The sequence below is a fragment of the Staurois parvus genome, unplaced genomic scaffold, assembly GCF_062004578.1.
Source record: "Staurois parvus isolate SC_StPar_1 unplaced genomic scaffold, SC_StPar_1.0 ptg002209l, whole genome shotgun sequence".
NCBI lineage: Eukaryota > Metazoa > Chordata > Amphibia > Anura > Ranidae > Staurois > Staurois parvus.
This window is the reverse complement of record NW_028320005.1, coordinates 76,462-102,819: the sequence shown is the minus strand read 5'-3', so window position 1 is coordinate 102,819 and position 26,358 is coordinate 76,462. Positions and strand designations below refer to the sequence as shown.

Genomic DNA, 26,358 nt, shown 5'->3' with positions numbered 1-26,358 from the left:
AAATGGAGTTCCACTTTTAAAAAAATGCAATTGAAATCCAACATTCTAAAGAAAAAAGAAAAATGTCTGGAGTTTGGCTTTAATGTCAATCAGTAGAAGTATCCGGAAATAGGTGGCCATGGGAAAACACAGACAGTTCTTGTTTCATCTCCCAGTTCAGGGAAATGATCACTGGGCTGTGTAAACAGAGGTCTGAGCATGTGAGCCGTCACCATGGGAACGCATAGCCACCCTTCCACCTCCCGCAGCGGCGGCGTGGGAGAGTGACGTCACTCTGTGGGCAAGGTGAGGCCGGGGCTTAGTTCCTGGGCGCTGATTGGCTGAGGCGCTCTGGGCTCAATGGACGTCACGCCACGTCGGAGTTTCCCCAGCACAGCTCAGAGGCCTGAGGAGCGAGGAGGAAGAGGCTGAGAGAGCCGAGAGAGACCGGAGCCGGGTAAGAGAGAGACCACGACCGCCTTGTACAGCACAGGGGCCCTTAGACTCATCTGTGTCCTCCAGGGGCCACTCCGTGCTGGGCTTCTCCTCCGCTTGAGTATTATAGACTGGAGGAGTTTGCTGGATGACTGCTCCTCTTTTCCAGGGGCAGTCCTGGGGTTTGTAGGTCTGTCCCTGGGTCCTGTATCCCACCATCATTCTCCTTCACTTCCTGTCCCAGAGACACAACAGGAAGTTAAAGGAAATCTCCCAAAGTGAGAATAATTCCCCTTCGTAGCAGGTGGCCCCATTGGAAGATTCCCCCTCACTTCCTGTCTGGTTGACAACTGTCACCAGAACATATGGAGGGGTGAAGTTCCCCAGTGGGGACACACACAGCAATAAAAACCTGACAGAGGGTCCCTCCTCTATCCAACACTACAAAAAAAAAAGGTTTTGTCTAGAAACCCATCTGTGTACCCTTGGAGAGATTTCCCTTAACGTCCTGTTCAAGAAAAAACAACAGGACATGAGAGGAAATCTCCTAAAATGGGGAGAATTCCTCTCTTAGGTAGGTGTCCCCATTGAAAGACTTCCCTTCACCTCTTGTTTTGGGGACAACTCTAAAATCCTGGATTTCACTTCACTCTCACTTCCTGTCTGGGTGACAACAGTCAGCAGAATAGAGCGAGTCGAATGTCCCCAATGCAGATACTTAGCAATAAAAACCTTTTAGAGCGTCTGATCCTTCCCCCGCTTTATCAAATGCTAAAAAAACAGGTTTGGTCTAGAAACCCACCTGTGTACCCTAGGGGAGATTTTCCTGCAATTCCTGTCCCAGGGAAGGAACAGGAAGTTGGTGGAAATCTCCCAAAGTGAGGGGAATTCCCCTTTTAGATGGGTGTCTCCTTTGCAAGATTTTCCCTCACCTCCTAAAGAAAAATAGGTTTTACCTAGAGATACATTTCACCCATTTGGGGAGATTTCCCTTCACTTCCTGTTCTATGGACGTAACAGGAAGTCAGTGGAAATCTTCCAAAGTAAGAGGAATGCCCCTCTTAGACAGGTGTCCCCATTGCTAGATTTCCCTTCACTTCCAAAAAAAAAGGTTTTATCTAGAGATACATTTCACCCATTTGGGGAGATTTCCCTTCAATTCCTGTCCCAGGGAGATAACAGGAAGTTAGTGTAAATCTCCCAAAGTGAGGTGAATTCCCCTCTTAGATGGGTGTCCTCATTGCAAGATGTCTCCTCACTTCCTAAAAAGAAAAAAAAAAAAAAGGTTTTATCTAGAGATACATTTCACCCATTAGGGGAGATTTCCTTTCACCTCCTGTCCCATGGAAGGAACAGGAAGTTAGTGGAAATCTCCCAAAGTGAGGGGAATTCCTTTTTACACAGTTGTCCCCGGATGAGGTGCCCCCATTGCAAGATTTCCCCTCGCTTTCTTTTGTGGTGACAATGGTCACCAATACAAAAAGAAGGGGAGACTCTCCCCATTGGGGACACGTGCTGCAGTCCAAACTCAGCAGAGGGTCTGATCCCTCCCACTTCTATACTAGACACTGAATGATGCAGCTGGGTGGGCGGAGCCACAGCAATTAATATCCCCAACGCAGGAAGAACTTCAGGTAAGTGGGTGGGGGTGGATTGTGGCCATGTGTCATGTTACATTCTAAATATGGGGTGTAGCGCGAAAAAAGTCTAAAAGGTGGATTAAGCCTTGAAGAGTAAAGATTCCAATCTGTTAGTCCTCCGTGACATGTTCTCCAGCAATCCACCCATGTGCGTGTTCACGCTGCATACCCGAGCAGGTATTGTACTGTCGTGCTACAAAGATTTCCATTGAATCCATGTGTGGTGCTTGGAAACCTATCCACGTGTAGACGTCTATAGTGCCGTGTCCTCACCGACTACTTCCCTTGTCTGCGATGAAATGAACACGAATGGCAATCATAATATAAATAAAAGTTTAAAATACATAAAATATATAATACCTACAAAATATTACTATTATTATGTGAATTTCAATTGTAAACATACTTTTATAATATTATTATAATTACATGTTTATAATGGTCTATAAAAAAAACCTAATATTTACCAACATTGATATTTTTTTATTTTATAATGTAATCATAATTAAAAGTTTATAATTATCTACAAATGATTATTATTTAATATTTCAATTATAAATATACTTTTATAATACAGTTATAATCGAAAATTTATAATGATAAATAATTGTAATAAAAACGATTATTGTTCATATACAGTCATGGCCGAAATTGTTGGCACCCTTGATATTTTTCCTGAAAATCAAGTATTTCACACAAAAAAGGTATTGCATTAACACATGTTTTGCTATACACATGTTTATTCCCTTTGTATGTATTGGAACAAATATAAAACAGAGGCAGAAAAGCAAATATGACATAATGTCACACAAAACCCCAAAAATGGGCTGGACAAAAGTATTGGCACCCTTAACTTAATATTTGGTTGCACACCCTTTGGAAAACATAACTGAAATCAGTCGCTTCCTATAACCATCAATAAGCTTCTGACACCTCTCACCCGGAATTTTGGACCACTCTTCCTTTGCAAACAGCTCCAGGTCTCTCTTATTGGAAGGACACCTTTTCCCAACAGCAATTTTAAGATCTCTCCACAGGTGTTCAATGGGATTTAGATCTGGGCTCATTGCTGGCCACTTCAGAACTCTCCAGCGCTTCTTTGCCATCCATTTCTGAGTGCTTTTTGACGTATGTTTGGGGTCATTGTCCTGCTGGAAGACCCAGGATCTTGGACGCAAACCCAGCTTTCTGACACTGGGCCCTACAGTGCGACCCAAAATCCTTTGGTAATCCTCAGATTTCATGATGCCTTGCACACAGTCAAGGCACCCAGTGCCAGAGGCAGCAAAACAACCCCAAAACATCATTGAACCTCCACCATATTTTACCGTAGGTACTGTGTTTTGTTCTTTGTAGGCCTCATTCCGTTTTCGGTAAACAGTAGAATGATGTGCTTTACCGAAAAGCTCTATCTTGGTCTCATCTGTCCACAAGACGTTTTCCCAGAAGGCTTTTGGCTTACTCAAGTACATTTTGGCAAACTGTAGTCTTGCTTTTTTATGTCTCTGTGTCAGCAGTGGGGTCCTCCTGGGTCTCCTGCCATAGCGTTTCATTTCATTTAAATGTCGACGGATAGTTCGCGCTGACACTGATGCTCCCTGAGCCTGCAGGACAGCTTGAATGTCTTTGGAACATGTTTGGGGCTGCTTATCCACCATCCGGACTATTCTGCGTTGCAATCTTTAATCAATTTTCCTCATCCGTCCACGACCAGGGAGATTAGCTACAGTGCCATGGGTTGCAAACTTCTTGATAATGTTGCGCACTGTGGACAAAGGCAAATCTAGTTCTCTGGAGATGGACTTGTAACCTTGAGATTGTTGATATTTTGCCACAATTTTGGTTCTCAGGTCCTCAGACAGTTCTCGTCTCCTCTTTCTGTTGTCCATGCTTAGTGTGGCACAGACAGACACACAATGCAAAGGTTAAGTGAACGTCTCTCCTTTTTATCTGCTTTCAGGTGTGATTTCTATATTGCCCACACCTGTTACTTGCCCCAGGTGAGTTTACAGGAGCATCACATGCTTGTAACATTCTTATTTATCCGCAGTTGTGAAAGGGTGCCAATACTTTTGTCCAGCCCATTTTTGGAGGTTTGTGTGACATTATGTCGAATTTGCTTTCTTTCCTCCCTTTTTTTGTTTTGTCCCAATACACACAAAGGGAATAAACATGTGTATAGCAAAACATGTGTTAATGCAATACGTTTCGTGAGAAATACATGATTTCCTGGAGAAATATCAAGGGTGCCAACAATTTCGGCCATGACTGTAAATATAATTTTATTCAATGTTAGTATTTTATGTAGCTTTTATATTATGTTAGTATTAGGTTAGCGATGTGTGATGATTTGGGGTAATGTTATAGAAAGTGGTGTAAAATTTGCATTTTGATAGTTTGATTTTCTGTTCTGTTTTTTTTTGTTTCAATCAGTGTTGTTTATTCTATGTAGTATTTTATTAGGATGGCATGGTTTATTACAGTCAAATATTTATTTTGTTTTTTATTATTATTACATCGAATTTATATAGCACCAAAGGGTTTGCTCAGCGCTGTACAATAGAGGGGGGGGGGGGGACAATACATGGAACAGTACAGCAACAACAAACAGCCCAAGAGGGGTTAGAGGACCCTACTCTTTCGAGCTTACAATCTAGGAGGAAGTGGCTGTGGGGGATGGAGTGGTAGGAGAAATGAAGCAGGACGGCTGTTAGGTGAGGGTGGGGTAGGCTTCCCTGAAGAGGTGAGTTTTCAGGGAGCGCCTCAAGGTGAGGAGGGAAGGCGACAATCTGATGTATTTGGGGCAGTGAGTTCCAGAGGATGGGGGAGGACCTGGAGAAGTCTTGCAGTCGTGCGTGGGAGGAGGAGACCAGGAAGCAAGACAGAAGGAGGTCCTGTGAGGAACGAAGAGTATGGGTAGGGTGGTAGTTGGGTATCAGGTTGATGAGGTAGGTAGGGGCAGCGTTATGAATGGCTTTGTATGTCAATGTTAGTAGTTTGAATTTGATGTGTTGGGCAACTGGGAGCCAGTGGAGGGAATGACAGAGGGGGGTGGAGCCAGTGGAGGGAATGACAGAGGGGGGTGGAGCCAGTGGAGGGAATGACAGAGGGGGGTGGAGCCAGTGGAGGGAATGACAGAGGGGGGTGGAGCCAGTGGAGGGAATGACAGAGGGGGGTGGAGCCAGCAGAGGGAATGACAGAGGGGGGTGGAGCCAGCGGAGGGAATGACGGAGGGGGTGGAGCCAGCGGAGGGAATGACGGAGGGGGGTGGAGCCACTGGAGGGAATGACGGAGGGGGTGGAGCCAGTGGAGGGAATGACAGAGGGGGGTGGAGCCAGCGGAGGGAATGACAGAGGGGGTGGAGCCAGCGGATGGAATGACGGAGGGGGTGGAGCCAGCGGAGGGAATGACGGAGGGGGGTGGAGCCACTGGAGGGAATGACAGAGGGGGTGGAGCCAGTGGAGGGAATGACAGAGGGGGTGGCAGAAGCGGGGAGGTTGGTGAGGTGGATGAGTCTGGCCGCTGAGTTATTAGTTTTATTTCTGCTAATTTTCTTGCTGTTTTGCGTCTTGTTTCTGTTCATTTTTGTGATTTTGTGTTGTCCTCATTGCAGGGATAGTACACCTTCACCAAAGAACTGCCTATGCAGATAAAGGGTGTCTATAGATGAACACAAACTGAGCAGCTCTGAATTAAATGGAATAATGCCCTTGCTAGAAGCGTAGGCCATTTATGTACCTCTTGAAGCCTGCCAGAAATACTCCCAGGACGCCCCTTACCTGCATTAGCAGTTTTTTTTGGTGAAGGCGAACTATCCCTTTAAATGTAACTGTATTTGAATAATTTCCCTTTTGGGGTTAATGAAGAATTCTGAAAGATAGAAGCACATTGGATGCCACCTATACACCCAGATGGTTACAAGCAGTGCATTGATACGGTTTGTATTCATTTACCTCTGATGTATACAGCCAGGGCTGCTGTTAGAAACCACGGGGCCTCAAACTGGCAGCCCCCCCCCCCCAAGGAAAAAAAAAAACAGTTTACTATACTTTAGTCATGCATGAACACAGTGAGTGATCAGCACCATACACTCATTGTGTTCCTTCAGGAAAGGAAGGGGCTGGTAAATGTGACATATTTACCAGAGCCTTCCCCCACTCTCAATCCTGAAGAATCCTATTGAGTGCTTGCAGCTGCCGGTGGGTAGCAGTGGAGGGAAGCTGTTGGCACAAAGGGGGGCCTGGACAGCAGGGGAAAAGGAATGGTGCACAAGGAGGGTGGTCTGTGCACCGGGAAGGGGGGATTACTGGGACCGATCCCCTCTATGGCTCACTCTGCAGCAGCTGAAAGCCAGTGGGAGGGAGAGGAGTAGAAGCCAACTTTCAGCTGCTGCAGAGCGAGCCATAGAGGGGATCGGTCCCAGTAATCGCCCCCTGCCACGTCGATCACCTTCCCTGCCCACATCTGATTCACCCAGCTGCCTGGGCCCCCTTGCTGGCCTGCCCCCCCCCCCCCCCCCGTACAGGAGGACTGGTGGTACCCCCTTATCTATGGCCCTGTATACAGCCAACAATAGAATCAGTTTACTTGTCTCAGCTCCTTAGAATGAATTTGGTCATTATCTTGATCAGACGGGTGGGGGGGGTGCTTTGTCTGAGTGCAGTGATAATGCCAGGCACAGGGGGGTGTATACAAGTGACTAGGGGTCTGTTTTGTGATGCTGATTTAGTACATATACATATGTATACTGTATGCAGATCAGAACAAAGCTTGGTATCCTCTTCTGCATACAGAGGTATTATCTTGATTTAGGTAATCTGGTCCTCCGTGATTGAGAAGGCGATTCACAACGTGATCAAATATAACTTACCCTTAAGACCCCGGGCGCACTGGGTGTGACTTGGTATGCGATTTGCAAGTCGCATCCTGTTGTCTGCAATTCCAGCGGTCATATCGGTGCGGATATGACTTGGCCGGAGCCACACCATCTTCAATAGTAGTACATGCACTACTTGCGGTGCGGTTTGCAAAGCCGTCTGTGTCTGATGTCTTGCAAATCGCACCTGAAATCGGTATGTCATCCAACTTTGAAATCGTGCAACTGCACTGTAAGTCGCATGATTTCAAAGTCGGGCTTGATGTGACCGGGGGGGGGGGGGGGGGGGGGGGTGTAAAGTGATACTAAAGGATACAATTTTTTTTGTTTAGTAAAAAGGAGGTTTATACTTGTCTCCTCCTGTACAGCGATTTTGTACAGAAAAGTCCCTTACCTCTGCTACTGGAAGTCCTCCTCTGAGTGCCTCCTTACCAAGTGGGGTGCTGTGGAGGCACCCGTGTGTGCGCACTATTGAGCTGGTCTGTGTGCATCCATGAACACACGCAGCATCAGTAAGCCACACCCCCGTCCCCTCCTCAGAGGAGGTTGGCTGACTGCAGCAGGTGTCTATGGCTCCCATTGCCCTCAGTGTCTTCTGTGAATCCAGGGAGTGAGAGGACCGGGGCTGGAGACGGGACAGCCGGGATTGGTGAGAGGAGACAGGTAAGTGTTTAGTGATGGAGGGGGGTAGAACCAGGGGCGGACTGACAACTCATGGGGCCCCCAGGCAATAGGTGATCATGGGGCCCCTGTGTCCTTGCCCAAATTCAAAAAAGCCTATGAAAAAGGTACCAGGGGCATCTCATTGGGCCCCCTACTGTCCCCAGGCCCTCGGGCAGTGCCCGAGTTTCCAAATGGTCAGTCCGCCCCTGGGTAGAACAGGTAGTGGGGTGTTTTTTACCTTCTAGTGGTAGTAATGTCCTTCTGTTTATCTATAGAAAGGCTTTGTGACGGGAGTCACTTTGGGTGGGGGGCCCATGGAACACAGCTCACTTTGGAGAGGTGGGGAGACCCCTGTCTCAGCTCCCCATATCCCTATTATGTGTAAGTCACCCTGTGCCTGTCAGGGGTACAGGGTGATCTGTACTAATATTGGGGTGGCGGTTTTTTGATTGTTTAATGCCATGTGGTTGCATCCCATTGTTCTATTGTGTATCTTGCTTGGGAGCAAACTATTATAGGATGTATGTTTGTGTATTAGCTTAGTGGGGGGGGGGGGTGTCTCCAGCAGCCCTCCCTCCTGATGGGACTGTCTGCTGGTGTGAAGTTTGACTACTAGTGTGTCTCTTGTTATTAAAGGTAGATTGCCCCGATCTGTGTCATTATGCAGGGAGGGGGGAATGCCCCCTGAGTGTATATATCTTGTATCTGTGTTCAAATAAAGGAGTCTACCTTCGGGATTACTTCCAGATTGTTGTCGTCTAGTGTTGTATGGTCGGCTGTGGTGTCTGTTGTCGGTGTTCGGATGGGGAAGCGGTAGTCTAACGGAAATACCCAAGCGCAGTCTGGGGTTGGGCACAGAAAATATCTCCTAAACGTCCACCGTTTAGGAGATATTTAGTTTAGCAGCAGCTGGTGACGTCACTGGCGCATGCGCACTGTGCTCACAATGGATGGCATGCTGTCCATTGAAAGATCTGTGCGCGACTGTGACGCCATTGCAGCTCGGTCATTCAAACGGTCAGAGCCTGCGGACTCAGAAGGAAGATCGGGTAAAAGTGAAAGCCTTGTCGGTGGGGACAGCGTGCCGCTGGAGGGCTTCTTTTTAGGCTCACGGGGCGTTTTAATAACGCTGGTAACGTTAGTTGTGTAAAGTCCTGTTGAAAAACGTGAGTTTGTTAGCATTTTGTATTAATGTTTTGCTGTGTTTTTTGACGTTTTTTTTTTTTTTACCAAAAAATATTTTTTACGCTAAAAAAAAATCCTAAACTTCCAGTTTGCCACATTTTCAGCGTTTTTCAGCATCAGAGTGTTTTTATAGCTAAACAACTCCTAGAAACCCACTAATTCTGGGTTTTTTTCCTGCCAAAAAACACCCCTGACATAAAACGCTGATTACAGCCTGTGTGTGTATGGACACATAGGATAATATGCTGGGGGGTTTACTGGCTGTAGAAAAAACCCCGTCAAAAGCCAAAAACAGCCGCTGTAAAAACATCCTGTGTGCATGAGGGCTTAAAGCGGAGCTCCATCCAAAAGGGGAAGTTCCGCTTTAAGGACTGCTCCCCATTAACGATTGGCACCTTTGGGGAGCAGGTACCCGAATTTGACAGGTACCCGCTCCCATTTCCGGTCGGATCGCCTAGGTGATCGGAAGCAGAAGGTGTCCTCCCTCCTTCCCTATAGTCTTTTGGGACACGTGACAGATCCCAGAAGACTACAGGACCATTCATGAAGCGCAGCGCTACTCGTGCATGCGCAGTGGGTACCCGGCTGTGAAGCTGCAAGCTATCACAGCCGGGTGCCCACGCTGAAGATGCCGGCCTCCTGGAATACAGGACGGCCGGTGAAACAAGCTGCGGAGGGGACACACACCATGGGACTGAGGGACAGGTAAGTGGCTGTTTTTTTAAAAGTCAGCCGCTACAGTTTTTGTAGCGGCTGACTTTTATTGTTTGATATGTTGAGTGGAACTCCGCTTTAACATTGCCTTGCAGGGGGAAATTTTTTTTTCCCCTTTCGTCGCTTTAATGCAGGGAAGGTATTAAGGTAAAAAATGTTTTGACCTTAGAATCACTTTAGGATCCTGTGTTCTTTGGATAGTTTTATAAATATATATGTACACAGGAGGAGGACAGCTATGGATGTATATTATGTACACATGCTGTGAATCCTACTTAGTAGTGCAGCATAACGCATGTGCTTTACTGCAGTGTTCCAAATTCTTGGGAAGCTCTCTCTCAAATTCCTTTTGTTAACTTGCAATTCATTTTCCCTCAGCAGTTATTTGTGCTAACTGAACTGTCTGGCACAGAGGGCAGTTAGCTGGATCATCTGAAAAAACTGTGTGAAATAATATGTTAATGAAAAAAAAATAGAATAGTGAGCATGTAAAAACCAGGGAGCTTTATTGGAAAAACGATCGTGTGTAATGGCTAGTTTGTGTCTGCAGGAAAAGCCGGAAATTGGGTATGACAGATCCAGGTCAGCACACTGTGAGATGTTCTATTCAGTGGCAAAAAGCACAAAAAAACCCAGAAAAATAGAGTGGAGTAATATTTATACAAATTGTATATTGAATATGGCTTTGTGTTTTATTCCGAATGATACTTTATATCTAATTATTTTTTTTTTTTTATTTTGGATATAGCCCAGGGGAGGGTTAAAACCAGTTTTTTGTCATCTGTGTTTCCCAAGAGAGAATACTCTTCACTTCCTGTCCCATACGGTTAACAGGAAGTGACATGTCCAGGAGTTCCGTATGTTTGTTTTCTATCTGTCCATTTACGGATGAAAAATGGACACCCATGTATTTCTATGGACTAGCTAATGTAAACGGGTGATCATCTGTTTACATCCATTAATGTCTGCATCCGTTTTTTTGAATGGAAGAAAACCCTGTTTTTCTGCTGTAAAAAAAACAGAATGGACGAAAACCAGATTTAAACAGATGCAAACTGATGTAAACGGACATATGGTCCGTTTTTTCATTGGTAAAGGATGTAAAAAAACAGATGTAAACTGATGAAAACGGATGTAAACGGGTAAAAGATGGATGTAAATTGACCTGAACTGATGAAAAACTAATGTAAACGGGTGAAAGATGGATGTAAACTGACGAAAAAGGATGTAAATGGGTGAAAGATGGTTGTAAACTGCCGTGAACTGATGAAAAACTGATGTAAACTGATGAAAAACTGACGTAAACGGATGTAAACGGGTGAAAGATGGATGTGAATTGACGTGAACTGATGAAAAACGAATGTAAATGGGTGAAAGATGGATGTAAACTGATGAAAAACGGATATAAACGGGTAAAAGATGGATGTAAACTGATGAAAAACGGATGTAAACGGGTGAAAGATGGATGTAAACTGACGTGAACTGATGAAAAACGGATGTAAACTGATGAAAAACTGACAAACGGATGTAAACGGGTGAAAGATGGATGTAAACTGACGAACTGATGAAAAACTTATGTAAACGGGTGAAAGATGGATGTAAACTGACGTAAACTGTTGTAAAACTGATGTAAATGGGTGAAAGATGGATGTAAACTGCCGTGAACTGATGAAAAACTGATGTAAACTGGTGAAAAACTGATGTAGATGGATGTAATTTGACGTGAACTGATGAAAATCTGATGTAAACGGGTGAAAGATGGATGTAAATTGACGTGAACTGATGAAAAACTAAGGTAAATGGGTGAAAGATGGATGTAAACTGATGAAAAACGGATATAAACGGGTAAAAGATGGATGTAAACTGATGAAAAACAGATGTAAATGGGTGAAAGATGGATGTAAACTGACGTGAACTGATGAAAATCTGATGTAAACGGGTGAAAGATGGATGTAAACTGACGTGAACTGATGAAAAACTGATGTAAACGGGTTAAAGATGGATGTAAACTGATGAAAAACTGATGTAAATGGGTGAAAGATGGATGTAAACTGACATAAACAGATGTAAACGGGTGAAAGATGGATGTAAACTGCCGTGAACTGATGAAAAACTGATGTAAACGGGTGAAAGATGGATGTAAATTGATGTGAACTGATGAAAATCTGATGTAAACGGGTGAAAGATGGATGTAAACTGACATGAACTGATGAAAAACGGATGTAAACAGGTGAAAGATGGATGTAAACTGACATGAACTGATGAAAATCTGATGTAAACGGGTGAAGAAAGATGGATGTAAACTGACGTGAACTGATGAAAAACTGATGTAAATGGGTGAAAGATGGATGTAAACTGACATAAACTGATGAAAAACTGATGTAAATGGGTGAAAGATGGATGTAAACTGACGTGAACTGATGAAAAACGGACGTAAACTGATGTAAACGGGTGAAAGATGGATGTAAACTGCCGTGAACTGATGAAAAACGGATGTAAACGGGTGAAAGATGGATGTAAACTGATGTGAACTGATGAAAAACTGATGTAAACGGGTGAAAGATGGATGTAAACTGATGAAAAACGGATGTAAACGGGTGAAAGATGGATGTAAACTGATGTGAACTGATGAAAAACTGATGTAAACGGGTGAAAGATGGATGTAAACTGATGAAAAACTGATGTTAAAGGGTGAAAAATGGATGTAAACTGACGTGAACTGATGAAAAACGGATGTAAATGGGTGAAAGATGGATGTAAACTGACGTCAACTGATGAAAAACTGACGTAAACTGATGTAAACGGGTGAAAGATGGACGTGAACTGATCCATTTTTTTTCATCAGTTCAGTAATGGTTTTTTCCAGAAAAAATGGAACGCCCGTGTGAAAGGACCCTTAGAGAGTTGTCACTGGAACCAGTGCCCCCAATGGAAGATTTCCCCTCTGCTCCTGTTCTGGAGGCAACTGAAAATGTAGGATTCTGGATTTACCCGTTTCCATTCCCAGTAATACTGGTGACCAGGACAGTAAACACCTGACCACGGTTCTTGCCCCCCTTCATTCTGTCCAAATCTAAACAATTGTCAGCCTTTAGTTCTACTTTAAGCGGTTGCATTGCGTTTTCTAGCCGTTGCAGATCGCGGCGTGTCTTTGCACATGTGGCATGTTGTGTATTTCATACAAAGAGTGAGGTGGAGGTGGTGACAAGTCACTCTTCCAGGGTTGAATCCTGTTTGTAACAAGGGAGTGACGGCTTTACAAATCTTCGGTAAACACACAGAAGGAAAGCGGACGTGTGAATATTGACTTCCATGCCTCCTGATCCTATTACAGAGCTTTGTGTATAAATAGACCTGCAGTGTATATATAGATTGTATCAGTTTCCGATATACTTGCAGGCCCAGGAAAGGGTTATTAACAACTCCGTAGATTCAACTAGCTGCTCGTTACACTTTTTAATCGTTGTAACAGTTTCCTTAAAATGTAACTATGAAAAAAAAAAAAAGGCGCATAGTGCAGGGTGTGAATAGAACACAGCAGGCTGAGTGCCCTGTAGGGCCCCATGTACACGGGACACTTCTGAACGACGGAAACTGACTGCTGGAAAGCGTAGGTTAAAAAACGTCTGTTTAGCTACATTTGAGTACCGCGTTTATGCACATTTACGTTTAGAAGCGTTTTTTAAAGATAACCTCAGGAGACCTTCCAAAATGTCCAGAATGCACTGAAAAACAGTAAATAATTAACTATTTCAGACATTTTGAGAGAAATAGAGAGAGCAGAAGCAGAGAGAGCAGTATGTGTTGAGATGACCTGTCTTTTCTGGTTGTATTCTCTATGGATCCCATCATGAGCATAATGCGGCGTGTTCTACCATTTTTTCCTTCACGCGATACCTGGAGCTGACTGCGATGGTGTTCCGGGTCCATTTGAATACATGGAAAATGCTTTGCATGCATTTCTGATGATGATAAAAGGCTCTGGACAGTATCTGGACATGGAACAGTTAAAAAATGCTTCTAAACACAATTAACTGTGTTTACAAGTGTTTGGTATTTGAAACGCCGGTAAAATCTACTCCTGAACGTTTGGTTCGTTAAAAAAAAACTGTAAACTCAACTGCCTGTAAAGGACGATGAGTACACGGACACATAGGAGAACATTGGGGAGAGTTCAGGGGCTGCTGAAAAAAAACACAGAAAAGCTTCTGAACGTCCGTTTATCAGCTGCAGTGTACATGAGCCCTAATACTGCATAATAACCCTCTCCAGTGCTGCGGTGTCACCGTTCTCAGCTGTCAGGGGTGCTTCCATCTTCTCCGGGTCTTCCCTCTGGGTTGGGACTCTTTTACTGATTAGGTGGCTGGGCTGCAGTGACGTCACTCCCGAGCACGTGCACACGAGTCACATCATCATGGCACAGAGTGGAACCAAAAAAGGTATATTAGTGTATCTTTGTACATCTGTACATTTACGCTGACAGGCAGATAGAAGCTGTTATTACAGAAGAGACCAAAAGGGTCTTTTCTTCTGTCACAAAACTCCTACCTATATGTGATTTCGCATTTCCGGGTAGGGGGCGCGCACCCTACCTGTGCCGCCATTCGCGACTGCCAATCACCGGGTGCTGGACAGTGAAGAACACTGACACCACCCCCTAGTAAAACACTCCCTGCACACAGTTAACTCTTTGATCACCCCTCATGTTAACTACTTCCTGCCCGGTGCCATTAGTACAGTGTCAGTGGTTTTTTTTTTTCTAGCACTGATCACTATATTGGTGTCAGTGGAGGATGTTAGTGACACCAAGTCAGTTCCACCCAGTGTCAGAATGTCTGCCGCAGTCCTGCTATAAGTCACTGATCACCGCCATTACTAGTAAAAAAAAAAAATCCCAGTATCTATACCGCCATTTTGTAAACGCTATAACATTCACTTAAACCAATTAATTTACACGTATTGGGATTTTGTTTCAGCAAAGACATGGAACAGAATACATTTTGGCCTAAATTTGACGAAATTAGATTTTTTAAATTTTTTTACTGGACATGTTTAATAGGAAAAAGTCAAAAATATTTTTTTTTTTCTCAAAATTGTCGGGTCTTTTTTTTTTTTTTATAGCGCAAAAAATAAAAAATGCAGAGGTGATCAAATCCCACTGAAAGCTCAGTTCATGGGAAAAAAAGACGTAAAGTACATTTGGATGCAGCATTGCATGACCGTGCAATTGTCAGTTAAAATAATTCAGCGCTGTAACACAAAAAATAGCCTGGTCAGGAAGGGGGGTAAATCCTCAGGAGGGCACGCGGTTAAAAAGATTGTAAACAATTTTTTTTTTTTTTTTTTTATATAACAAACATGATATACTTACCTGCTCTATGCACTGCTTTTTTTCTTCTAGGGCCCCCATCAGTGCTTCTGGCTCCTCCCCTCCTGCCAAATGCCTACCATAGCAAGCTGTTTGCTGTGGGGTCACTTGTGCAGGCTCTCTCCTGAGCCGACTCTGTGGCCATTGACACACACAGCGCAGCTCAGCCCTGCCCCCACACCCACCTCACTAGCTGTGATTGCCAATGGCTCTCACTGCTGTCTCTGAGCCAATGAGAAGTGAGAGAGCCGCTGGTTTCATGCAAATCGCTGAAGCGAGATCAGGCTCGGGTAAGTATAATGGTGGGAGCTGCGTATGAAGAGAATGCATTGAGGTAAAAAAAAAAAAAATACTTCAGCCTTCAAAGCCACTTTAATGCATATGAATAAAAGGTGACAACTATAATACTCTGCAGCAGAGGTAGATGGTTTGTCACAATCCTGGTTACTGTCATTCTTGCCACACAAAGAAAAAACATGTTGAGACTCAGAAACACAGACAATGTTTGTCAGCCACAGAAAAATGTTTTAGAATCCGGTAAGACGTGTTCTTCGGAATGTCACATAGGAAACGGGTGAAGAGTCGGGACATTGCGTAGTTATATGGAACACATTACAAAGTGATTAATCGGGGATCCGCCCTGGGCACAGACAGACTGTGAGATGAATAAGCACAGTAGATGGTACTGAGGATCTCTGGGGCATATAAAAAGAAATACACCATTTAGTCTAGTGATGAGGTCATTAATATGAAAAACCAAAAACGCTGCATTTTAAAACGGTGGTAGTATAATGTTACGTCATCTTCCCGCAGTCCCTCCCTGCACAGCAGGAATCAGAGTCTCTCCAGTAGGTGGTGTCTATTCTTTGCTCTCTTGCAGGGCTAGCAGCCCCCTGCTATCCAGCACTTCTATGTCTGTCCCCCATTGTTCCTTTTTTTTTTTTTGACCACTTAGGCTACGTTCACACTAGCGTTGTGTGCAGGCGGCAGAGAGGCGTTTGGGAAGCGTTTTTACCGCTTCCCAAACACCTCTGCCAATTCTGCACATTACAGCACATGGTGCTGTTCTAACGGGAGCGTTTACGTCGCGGCAAAACGGACGCCTCTGGTCAAGTCAGGAGGCTTTGAAGCTTCCTATTCTCGTCTATGGTGCCGCTCCGCAAATGCCCGGCCGGCATTTGCGGTGCGGTTGCGGGGCATTTGCAGAGCGGTAACACCACTCAAACTGCATTATAGGCGTTTGTGGGGCGTTATTAACGCTCGGCAAACGCCTAGCAACTGCCGCTAAACCGCTCATGCGGCGTTTGCCGAGTGTTAAAAAACGCTCCGCAAACGCCGGACCAATGCTTGCCAAACGCTATAGGGGCGTTTGGCAAGCGTTGGTAAAACAGCCTAGTGTGAACGAGCCCTTAGGCCCCATGTACACGGGACACTTCTGAACGATGGAAACTGACTGCTGAAAAACGTAGGTTAAAAAAAGTCTGTTTAGCCGTGTTTGCGTTTAGAAGCGGTTTTTAAAGATAAGCACAGGAGAACCTCCCAGATGCCCAGAATGCACTGAAAAGTGGTAAATTATTAACTATTTCAGACTGTTTCAGAGAAATACAGAGAGTAGAAGCAGAGACAGCAGTATGTGTTGAGATTAGCTTAGGTATGAGTTGCTCATTAACATTTCTTTTGTTTCCAAGGGTGGGAAAGGTGTCTGGTGGGGGGAGTCATTAAGGCCACCTGGCAGGGGGTCTGCATGAGGAATTTGAGGTGGGAATTGTTAATAACATATCTTTTGTTTCCAAGGGTGGGAGAGGTCTGAGGTGTGAATTGGTCATTACAATGTGTGACCAGCTTGGTAGGAACATCCTGTGTTCAGTGTTTTGTCCATTTGAGTACCTTGAAAACGCTTTGCATGCATTTTTCATGATGAAAAAAGGCTCTGGACAACATCAGGAACTGGAAGAGTTAAAAAAAAATGTTCAGAGTCAAACGCTTATAAACGCGATTTGCCGCGTTTACAAGCGTTTTGCGTTTGAAATACTGATAAAATCGACTGCTAAATGCAAGTTTTCTGTGTTCAAAAAAACAACTGTAAACTCAAATACCTGTAAACGACGATGTTTACATGATAAAAATAGGAAAACATTAGGGAGAGTTCAGGAGATGCTGAAAAAAACGCTGAACAGCTCCTAAACGTCAGTTTATCAGCTGCAGTGTACATGAGCCCTTAGTCCCATAATGAAGTAGCCATGCTCCCTCACAGCTCTGTTCCTATGCCTCAGCCCTCCCTGGGAAATACTCAGTACACTTGGGTATGGGGGAGAATTTCACCTCTTCCCCCACCCCCCTTTACTCCCAGGATGCAGTGCTCAGCCATAAGCAGCCAATAGCCAGCCTCAAAGTCCTATGGGAGGAGAGAGAAGGTCATTACCCTGTGTAAGCTCTGACACAGATCAACATGGAGCTTACACAGGGATTAGATTCAAGGATCCAACAGACGCATGCAGCGGCAGGTGAGCGCAAGGAAGGTAAGTATCTGTGGGTAATGGCGGGGTGTCCTGTCAAGAGACTATCACTCTGCTCTGAATGGCCAAAGTGATACTGTCAGGGTTATTTACTAAAACTTGTGAGTGCAAAATCTGGTGCAGCTGTGCATGGTAGCCAATCAGCATCTAACTTCATCTTGTTCAATTAGGCTTTGACAATAAAACCTGGAAGCCGATTGGTTTCTTTGCAGAGCTGCACCAGATTTAACACTTTGAAGTTTTAGTAAATATCTCCTAATGTGTTTACATAAACGTAACCCTTTGCATACTATCCATTGGGACATCCTGCGCCAAAGACCAGCCTTACTGCACCAAAATATACCGACAGCCGAGGCCCAAGCCAGAACCTAAGGCTTTATTACATTTTGAACACTTGAAGGTTCAAAGTCTCTAGGTGTGCAGAGGAGGGGAATTATGACAGACCGCTGGTGTTCACACTTTATAATGCCTGCTGTAACCCACTCCTGCTAATGTGTATGGCCATTGCTCTTCAAAGCAGCGATAGACTGTACTTTGATTTCAAGAACTTTACATTTTTATTTATTTCAGGTACTTGTATAGCGCCGTCAATTTACGCAGCGCTTTACATATATATTGTACATTCACATCAGTCCCTAACCCTCAAGGGGCGTACAATCTAAGGTCCCTAACCCTCAAGGGGTGTACAATCTAAGGTCCCTAACCCTCAAGGGGTGTACAATCTAAGGTCCCTAACTCACATTCATACATACACATACTAGGGACAATTTAGACCGGATCCAATTCACCTACCAGCATGTCTTTGGAGTGTGGAAGGAAACTGGAGAACCCGGAGGAAACCCACGCAGGCACAGGGAGAACATGCAAACTTCAGGCAGGTGGTGCCGTGGTCTGGATTCAAATCAGTGACCCGAGTACTGCCAGGTGGAAGTGCTAACCATTTATCCACTCTGCTACCCATTTTAAGTCATATTCTGCTTTAAGTTTTTCCTTCATATCTGGTTGTTGTGTAGGAATGCAGAAAGTTTCTTTTATAGTACAGATTACATAGTAGAGCAAAAGTCATGTTGTATGTAACCGCTTATCAGAAGATAAACACTGTATGTTTGCCTGGGAAGGCAGCTCTTCATCTCAACTGTCATTTTTATTTCAGGAGCTCTGCTCAGTTGCCATGATCCCAGATGAAACCCCCCTATTTGACCCTCATTTACTGGAGGAGATTGACTGGAGTCAGAATACGGTGTCCTTCAACCCTCCTATCTCGCCGCGGAACCCTGGAGAGCTGCTGGTCCTGAGGCCGCTATGTACTGCTGATTTAAACCGAGGTCAGTGAGCATCTGGAGAAAAAGGAACAAGCATTGTCCATAACAACCAAATTCCAGCCCTCCTTCTACAGCAGGCTGGAAAGCTAAATCTTGCAGACAAATAGAACCATGAGGCACAAGGTGCTGTAACCCTCAGAAACAATCTCTCAGTGATGCAGAAACAGTTAAAGCCTGTCTCCAGGTTTGCAGTGACTTTAACCACTTCAATACCAGGCATTGTCACCCCCTTCCTGCCCAGACCAATTTTCAGCTGTCGCACTTTGAATGACAATTGTGCGGTCATGCAACGCTGTACTCATGACATTTTTATCGTTTTTTTTTCTCACAAATAGAGCTTTCTTTTGGTGGTATTTAATCACCACTGAGTTTATTTTTTACCACTGAGTTTATTTTTTGCTAAATAAAACAAAATGCACCTGAAACTTTTGAAAAATAACATACTTTTCTTGGTTTCTGTTATAAAGGTTTTCAAATAAATAACATTTCTTCATAAATTTAGGTCAAAATGTATTTTACACTTCTTTGGTGAAAATAATAATTGATTTTTGTATTTTTTTTTAAATGTTTCTATTTTTACTATTTTATTTTTCAGCACACTGTGAGCAAAGCAATACAATGTTACCATAGTAACATTGAACTACTCTGGGCAAGTGATCAGGATTTTTTTTTAAACGCATTATGATTGCTAATACCAATATATTTCGTTGATATTTGCAATCATTGTTACTGAATGAAACTGATTCATTCAGTCTTTTGTTGTAATTAGCTGTGATTGGGCAAAGCTGATCACATGATACAGATGGGCTGTGATTGGCCGTGTCTGTATCATGTGACTGCCTTGACCAGTCACGGCGAACAACATAATTGTATACAATGAATGGCATGACATGTGATCTGCTGTGATTGGTCACATGACACTGGCAACGGGCCGGTGTAGTGATATGTCATTGGCTGTGTCCCGTTGACACAGCCGGTGACAGATCATGCAGCCATGTGAGCAGCTAGTTTTGAAAGGACGTCATATGACACACAGTCAAACGGCGAGTGTGCCGCCCGGCCATCAATTGGCTATAGACCGGGCGGTAAGGTGTTAAATAGTTTGTTTTGGCCAAAATGAACTACCGTATTTTTCGCTCCATAAGACGCACCTAGGTTTTAGAGGCAGAAAACAGGAAAAAAAAAATTCTGAACTAATGGACTGCAGACATAGTACAGGAGATGACCAGAGACTGCGAACAGTACAGGGATGACTGCTGACCTTTGGGGAGGGGGGAGAGCGGGTACCTGAATTTGACAGGTACCCGCTCTTACTTCCGCGGAGTTGTTCTTTGACCTTACCTGTTCCTCTATCCAGCTGTGCGCTGTCTTCCCGGCTTCTGTAGTGTCGGCGCTCGGCATGACAGCCGGGTGCCCAGTGCGCATGAGCAAGAAGCACTTGCACTTTGTGATTGGTCTGGCGGCTTCTGGGATCTGTCATGTGTCCCAGGTACCGCCTTACCATTCACAAAAAGCACCGCTTCTTGCACATGTGGCACCCGGCTGTCATGCCCAGCGCCCACACTACAGAAGCACAGACCACTTTCCTTTCATCCCCGAGTTCCACACTCACCAGTTTATTTAAGGTCCCTTTTTGCTTATTTATGTGCAGTCAGGTCAGTGCTACAAAAACAATTGAGCACTCTCCCTGATACTTTATTTGTACTTCAAACAGTCATTCAGTCTAAAAAAATGCCCAAAACCGTAGCAATTTTAGGATTTGGTGTGCAAGAGGCCTAATAAGTCCTATTGAAAATGTATCCCTAGGTTCTATATTCATATATGGAATTCCATTTATTGTTTTATTTGGCAAGATAGTACGGGTGATAATGAGCAAAGCCCACTTACGAAGTTATACATTTTCTTTTATTTCAGGATTTTACAAGGTACTGGGACAACTGACAAAAGTAGGAGATGTGTCTGCGGAGGATTTCATCAGTAAGTACAATCCTGTGACAACTGAGATTGTTGTTGATATCAGCAGCTGAAGTACAAGCCATGCACATCTATTCAGTTAATTAAAACTAAACTCCAGGCAAAGAACAGAATGCTATAATAAATAAGAAAAAAAGGATTTTCTGTTTGTTTTTTGGTTGCACTGGTTAGTGCAGAGTGAATGATCTGCCTAATGCAGCAGCGGTGCAAATGTTGTGAAATGTATTTTATTTCTCAATTCAGGTTGTTGAAAAAGGTGCCTATAACCTGGTGTAGCTTTACTTTATCTGAAACTTATTAAAATAGTTTTTATAAAATATATATTTTTTTTATATGTTAACATTATCAGCTTAAAAGCGGAGCTCCACCCAAACTGGGAAGTTGCGCTTTAAGCCTTTGTCCCCCGCTCCCCATTAAGGATTGGCACCTTTGGGGATTGGGTACCTGAATTTGACATGTACCCGCTCCCACTTCCGCTGCAATCACCTAGGCGATCGGAAGAGGAAGTTGTCCTCCCCTATATCCCCCCGTAGTCTTCAGGGACATGTGACAGGTCCCAGAAGACTACAGGGGCCAACCGCAAAGCGCAGTGTTTCTTGCGCCTGCGCAGTGGGCACCTGGCTGTGAAGCCGCAAGCTGTCACAGCCGGGTGCCCACGCTGAAGATTCCGGTGCCAGAGAGAGAAGACGGCTGGTGAAATCAGCGTGGTGAGGACACCGCTGGACCGAGGGACAGGTAAGTGTCTGTATTTTCAAAGTCAGCAGCGGCAGTTTTTGTAGCTGCTGAGTTTTTTTTTTTTTCAGGTGGAACTCCACTTTAACTCTGGGCTCTTGCTCCCAAATTCACTCTTACTCCCCCTTTTAATACTTTTTGCAAAGTCTTCAGGTCAGTAACACACCACTGCAGGGTCATCTTCAACTCTTCTCCAAGCAGAAGGGTCCATGAATGTTGCCATGGTGATGTGTTAGGAGCCATGACACCCTTCAATCACAGTAGAGTCCTCATTCTTCCGGTTTGAGTGACTTGGTGTCATACAAACCAAAGATTGAGACCATCTAGAGGTGAAAAAGGGATCTCTGGGGTCTCCAGATTAAAGTAAAATATTACAATCTGTGGTGCTTTTTTTTTTTTTTTTTTAAACTTATTTTTTAAATGGCACCAAAACAAAAGAAAAAAGTTTATTCCTTCAGGTTACCCTCACACATGGAAGCACTTGGGTGCTCAGTACAAGCCCACTCTGAGCAGCCAAATCGAGTTCTGGTGTCTGCTCGATGAGGCTCCATTCACACCTGGGCATTTGGGATTGTGGCAGAATCACTGCGATTCTTCCCCCAATCTCAAAATGCGCTACAATTGTAAAAAGCAGGTTCAGGTGCCACTATTTTCAATGGCGCCTAAAACACGATGTGGTATTTCCACGATTTTCGCCCGATTTAACCTGCATAGTAATCTTTACAGTGACTGTGCACCACTGTTCCTCTCACCTATTCCAAATCGATCAGTCGGTTCGTTTTTGCCATGTGCAATCTAAAAATAGATTGGGTGGTAATCTGCTTTGGTTGTCATTTTATGGCAATGGGTACATAGAGTTAAATCAGAAGTCCTTTGGGATAATTGTTACTTTAATATCCCAAATACACCCTAGATTCAATTCCCTTCCCTTGGTGGTAATCCAGATTGTCATAGAGAAACCACATTAAAACAAACCTATTGTCTTTTTTCCTTGCTAGAAAAATTTGAGCACATGAAGAAGACGGGGGACTACTTTGTGATCGTGGTGGAGGATTTGAATCTCGGACAGATCGTAGCTACGGCAACTTTAATTGTAGAACATAAATTTATACATGCATGTTCAAAGGTATGTGGTCAGTTTTCTGGAAAAGCCCTTTCTATTGCTTGAAGAGCTCTGTGGAGCGCCTTTTCTATGTGGCTTTATATCCTAGCTCTGTTTTAAACATTCAGGCCAGTCAAAAATGAATGCCAATCCTTAAAATGCATGAAGAGACCACAGTTTACCTGCTCAGATTTTCAGCCACCTAAAGTGTGGCTATACACAGAAACAGGCACCAAACCGAACCAAGATGCTTTCAATTTTTTGTAAGTTGATCATATAAAAGCAGCCAACGTGTTTTGTGGGCATCTTCCTAAAAAATGGAATATGACTTAAAATGTCTCCAATGACGGTTACACCTTTGCAGTCAGAAAGGAGAGTTACAGATACAAAATAGATCTATTTATACTTTCCTTTTACATTCAAATCATTTTACATTTTTAAGCCCGGTGTAGGGGGAGTGTTATGGCCCCTGAAACACTTTGGCTGTATTTATATGATAAATTTATGAATTAAAATTATCTTAGACTTTCACTTTTTGGTTTGGCAGTTTAGCAAAATTGTAGGCATAAAATTAAAATACCTCCTATTGTAAAATTCATGCAGTACAGTATCCTGAAAGGAAAGTGAACAAAAAGTTATATTTTTCTCAAATTAAGAGTAATTACATATCCCTTGACATTGATCACGATCAGAAGATCTTGGACAAATGACATTCAGGGATGGACAGTGGCTATCAGCAGACACTGGCATGAGGAGGGATATGGCAATACTTTTATTACAGACATTTTACATGTTTGACATCCCATTACCTTTTTAAAGAGAAACTTCAGTTTTTGTTTTCTTTTTGAAAGTCAGCAGCTACAAATACTGCTGACATTTAAAAATCAGGTACTTACCAGTGCCTGGGATCCAGTGCTGTCTTCCCACAGCCATTTCTTCTTACCATTGTGGGTCCCCAGCACCACCATCTTGGATACGGGAGCTGGCTGTGGCTTCCTAAAGAAAAACAGCCGGCCGCCCACTTTGCATGTACGACATTGCATGGCGCATTGTGAATGGTCCTGCAGCCTGGGATGTGTCACGTGTCCCAAGAGGATGGCGTGGGGCCAGGGATATCATCCTCATCTAGGTGAGGATTTTAGACGTGAGAGTAGGTATCAATAAAAATCTGCACTTGTTCTCCACCTCTCCCCAAAAAAACTAACTCAGTTGCAGACTTGGGGGAGAGGGTGAAACAGCAGGATTTCTCTTTTTGTGTGTAGTTCTACTTTAAGGTCATTGTACTGTCTAAATAATTATGGTGTGTTGATTGTAGCTTTTAATTATTAGACATTATTTTCTAAATAATGAATACTTCTTGCCACCACCAAAGATATAACATAAGCCTTGTGTTTTATATTTTTTCCGTACCTTTCCGTCCTCATTTTCTTTCCTGCAGAGAGGTCGGATAGAAGAGGTGGTTGTGAGCGATGAATGTCGAGGCAAACAGCTCGGAAAATTGTAAGTAACAGTCCATCGCTATCTTGCCACACAATTTGTATGTTTATTCTGGTATATTTTCTTTTTACCCTAAAATATGAACATGGTGATAGATGATGCACAACAAAATTTACCATATATACTGAAAGTAATATAGTACACAAAATAAAAATCATACCATAAGTATATTAAAAAAAAGTTATGAACTGATAAAAAAAGGAAAAAAAAGAAAATGAACAAAATAATACCAGCATTATGCATAAAAAAACCCAGTCCTAGAGTGTAAGCTCAAAAGAGCAGGGCCCTCGAACCCCTCGTGTATTGTATTGTTACTGTCTTGTCTCATGTTATGTCCCCCTTGCTACTGTACAGCGCTGAGCATACCCTTTGGCACTATATAAATACTGTATAATAATAATATTTTTTATTAAAGCAGAGCTCCACCCAAAAGGGGAAGTTACGCTTTAAAGACTAGTCTCCCACTCCCCATTAAATATTGACACCTGGGGAGAGCGGGTACCCAAAATTAACAGGTACCCGCCCCCACTTCCGCTGCGATCACCTAGGCGATTGGAAGCGGAAGTTGTCCTCCTACCCTCACTCCCCGTAGTCTTCTGGCACACGTGACAGGTCCCAGAAGGCTACGGGGCCATTGAGGAAGCGCAGCACTACTCGTGCATGCTCAGTGGGCACTCAGCTGTGAAGCCGCAAGCTGCCACAGCACTTCTATTTCTGGATATAGAGCACGTGATTCCCCTCTCTTGATAACTAGCCCAGCGCTGTCACTAGGAAGTGGGTAAAGTGAAGGCTGGTGTCTGTATTTTACTGCCTGTACATGAAAACATATTGTTTTCCTGTGCACGTTAGTGTGAACGAGTTTCAAACATACATTGCATATGTTCAGCTGTAACAGATTCTCTCATAAAATAACCTTCTTGTTTCATTAATACTCGATTCCTTGTCTTTCCCTGCAGGTTAGTATCTGTTCTTACATTGCTAAGCAAAAAGCTTGACTGTTACAAAGTTACACTGGAGTGCAAGCCTAAAAACGTTGCCTTTTATGAAAAGTTTGGCTACAGCTCCTCAGACGAGACCTACATGCAGTGTCGATTCTTCGACTAAATTCCACTGAAATCTTTACCAAAGCGACAGAGAGGGAGAGAGACGAATGCCTTCACAAAGACTGGTCCGGGATGCCTGGACTGATCAATGTACTAAAAACGTGTAAATAACGTGATTGTTTTTAAACTATTTAAGAAAAGAACTTAATTTGTTAATAGAAAACAAAATTCTTAGAATAAAATGATGATCTGAATGTTACAGGAAAAAAACAGTTATAGATGAAGATCAGCAGAGTTTAAAATGTTTCACAGTTGGAATAATGTAAAGCTTATGTATAGACAAAAGTTTTTTTTTTTTTTAATATTTTAAAATGGAGTAAAGAAGGGTTTTACTCTAGTCAGTTTATTTTTATTCTGTGTTCCCTTTTGGAGAGGTTTTACTTTAATTCCAGTTGCTAATGGAATTGAAGGAAAATGTTTACAATTTCCGCTTTTAGTTGTTACCAGAACAGGTATCCCCATTGGAAGATTTCCCCTTTAAAGCTGAATTCCAGCTTTCTCTTCAGTTTTGCACAGCTGTACAGGCTCCTATCTTGTACTGAAATTGCTTATTCTGATTTCACTGCACACTGTGAGCATCTTAACATGTGCATTAGATGCTGCAGCAAGTCAGATACAGCACACCTCATTTCCTGGCTGGATGACGTCCATCATCTAGCATTTCCCCTCTGACTGTCCCTGGCCCACCCCCTTCACTCACTGGATTGCAGTTCTTCAATCATGGAGGCTAAGCATTATAGGTGGGCATTACCTAGAGTGGTTTGCATGCAAAAGCAGCCTGCCTAGGAATACCCACTCCTTTAGACTGACTTATACCTAGAATTTTGATAGGTGCATAACTCCTAACAGCCAGCCTAGAGCTTGCATCAGTGGGCTACCCTGATCCCCCACAATTCATACATTGGGATCAGAATTCCACCCAGTGGCTAAAATGCAGGGAAAGTGGAAATTTCTCTGCAGCATTTCCAGTGAAGGACACAAGGGAAGAATTCTAGAGATTAAAAGCATATTTCTGTATGCTGCAGGGAACAGATTTGTACAGTTTTGAAGCAATGATCATAATTTCTGAAATTGAATGCTGCTTGCACCAGTGGCAATGTTAATTTATTCCAGTTGTGAATATATTTTTAAAATCTTTGATCTTGTTTTAGTTTTTTTTTTTTTAATTTTTGGTTAAAATTTTTGGGGTTCTGTACTTCTTTTGATGCCTGGACTTTTTAGGCTGTTTACATTAAAGAACGTTTCCTACCCA

General features: G+C 43.4%; 1 protein-coding gene across 1 annotated transcript; it reads left to right on the top strand.

Moving 5' to 3' along the window:
* The first annotated feature begins 298 nt into the window (after window positions 1–298).
* GNPNAT1 (glucosamine-phosphate N-acetyltransferase 1) lies at window positions 299–26,358 on the top strand. The gene is made up of 6 exons (XM_089665475.1): window positions 299–436; window positions 18,530–18,701; window positions 20,613–20,675; window positions 22,403–22,530; window positions 23,945–24,006; window positions 24,960–26,358. The coding sequence occupies exons 2-6, from the start codon at window positions 18,548–18,550 to the stop codon at window positions 25,105–25,107; spliced, it is 555 nt and encodes a 184-aa protein (XP_089521601.1). The 5' UTR covers window positions 299–436; window positions 18,530–18,547; the 3' UTR covers window positions 25,108–26,358.

Excerpts from the sequence above, each read along its gene's own strand:
- GNPNAT1 (XM_089665475.1), top strand. The coding sequence starts at position 18,548 with ATGATCCCAGATGAAACCCCCCTATTTGACCCTCATTTACTGGAGGAG. Across the intron at positions 18,702-20,612 it reads TACTGCTGATTTAAACCGAG|GATTTTACAAGGTACTGGGA; the intron begins GTCAGTGAGCAT and ends CTTTTATTTCAG. Across the intron at positions 20,676-22,402 it reads GTCTGCGGAGGATTTCATCA|AAAAATTTGAGCACATGAAG; the intron begins GTAAGTACAATC and ends TTTCCTTGCTAG.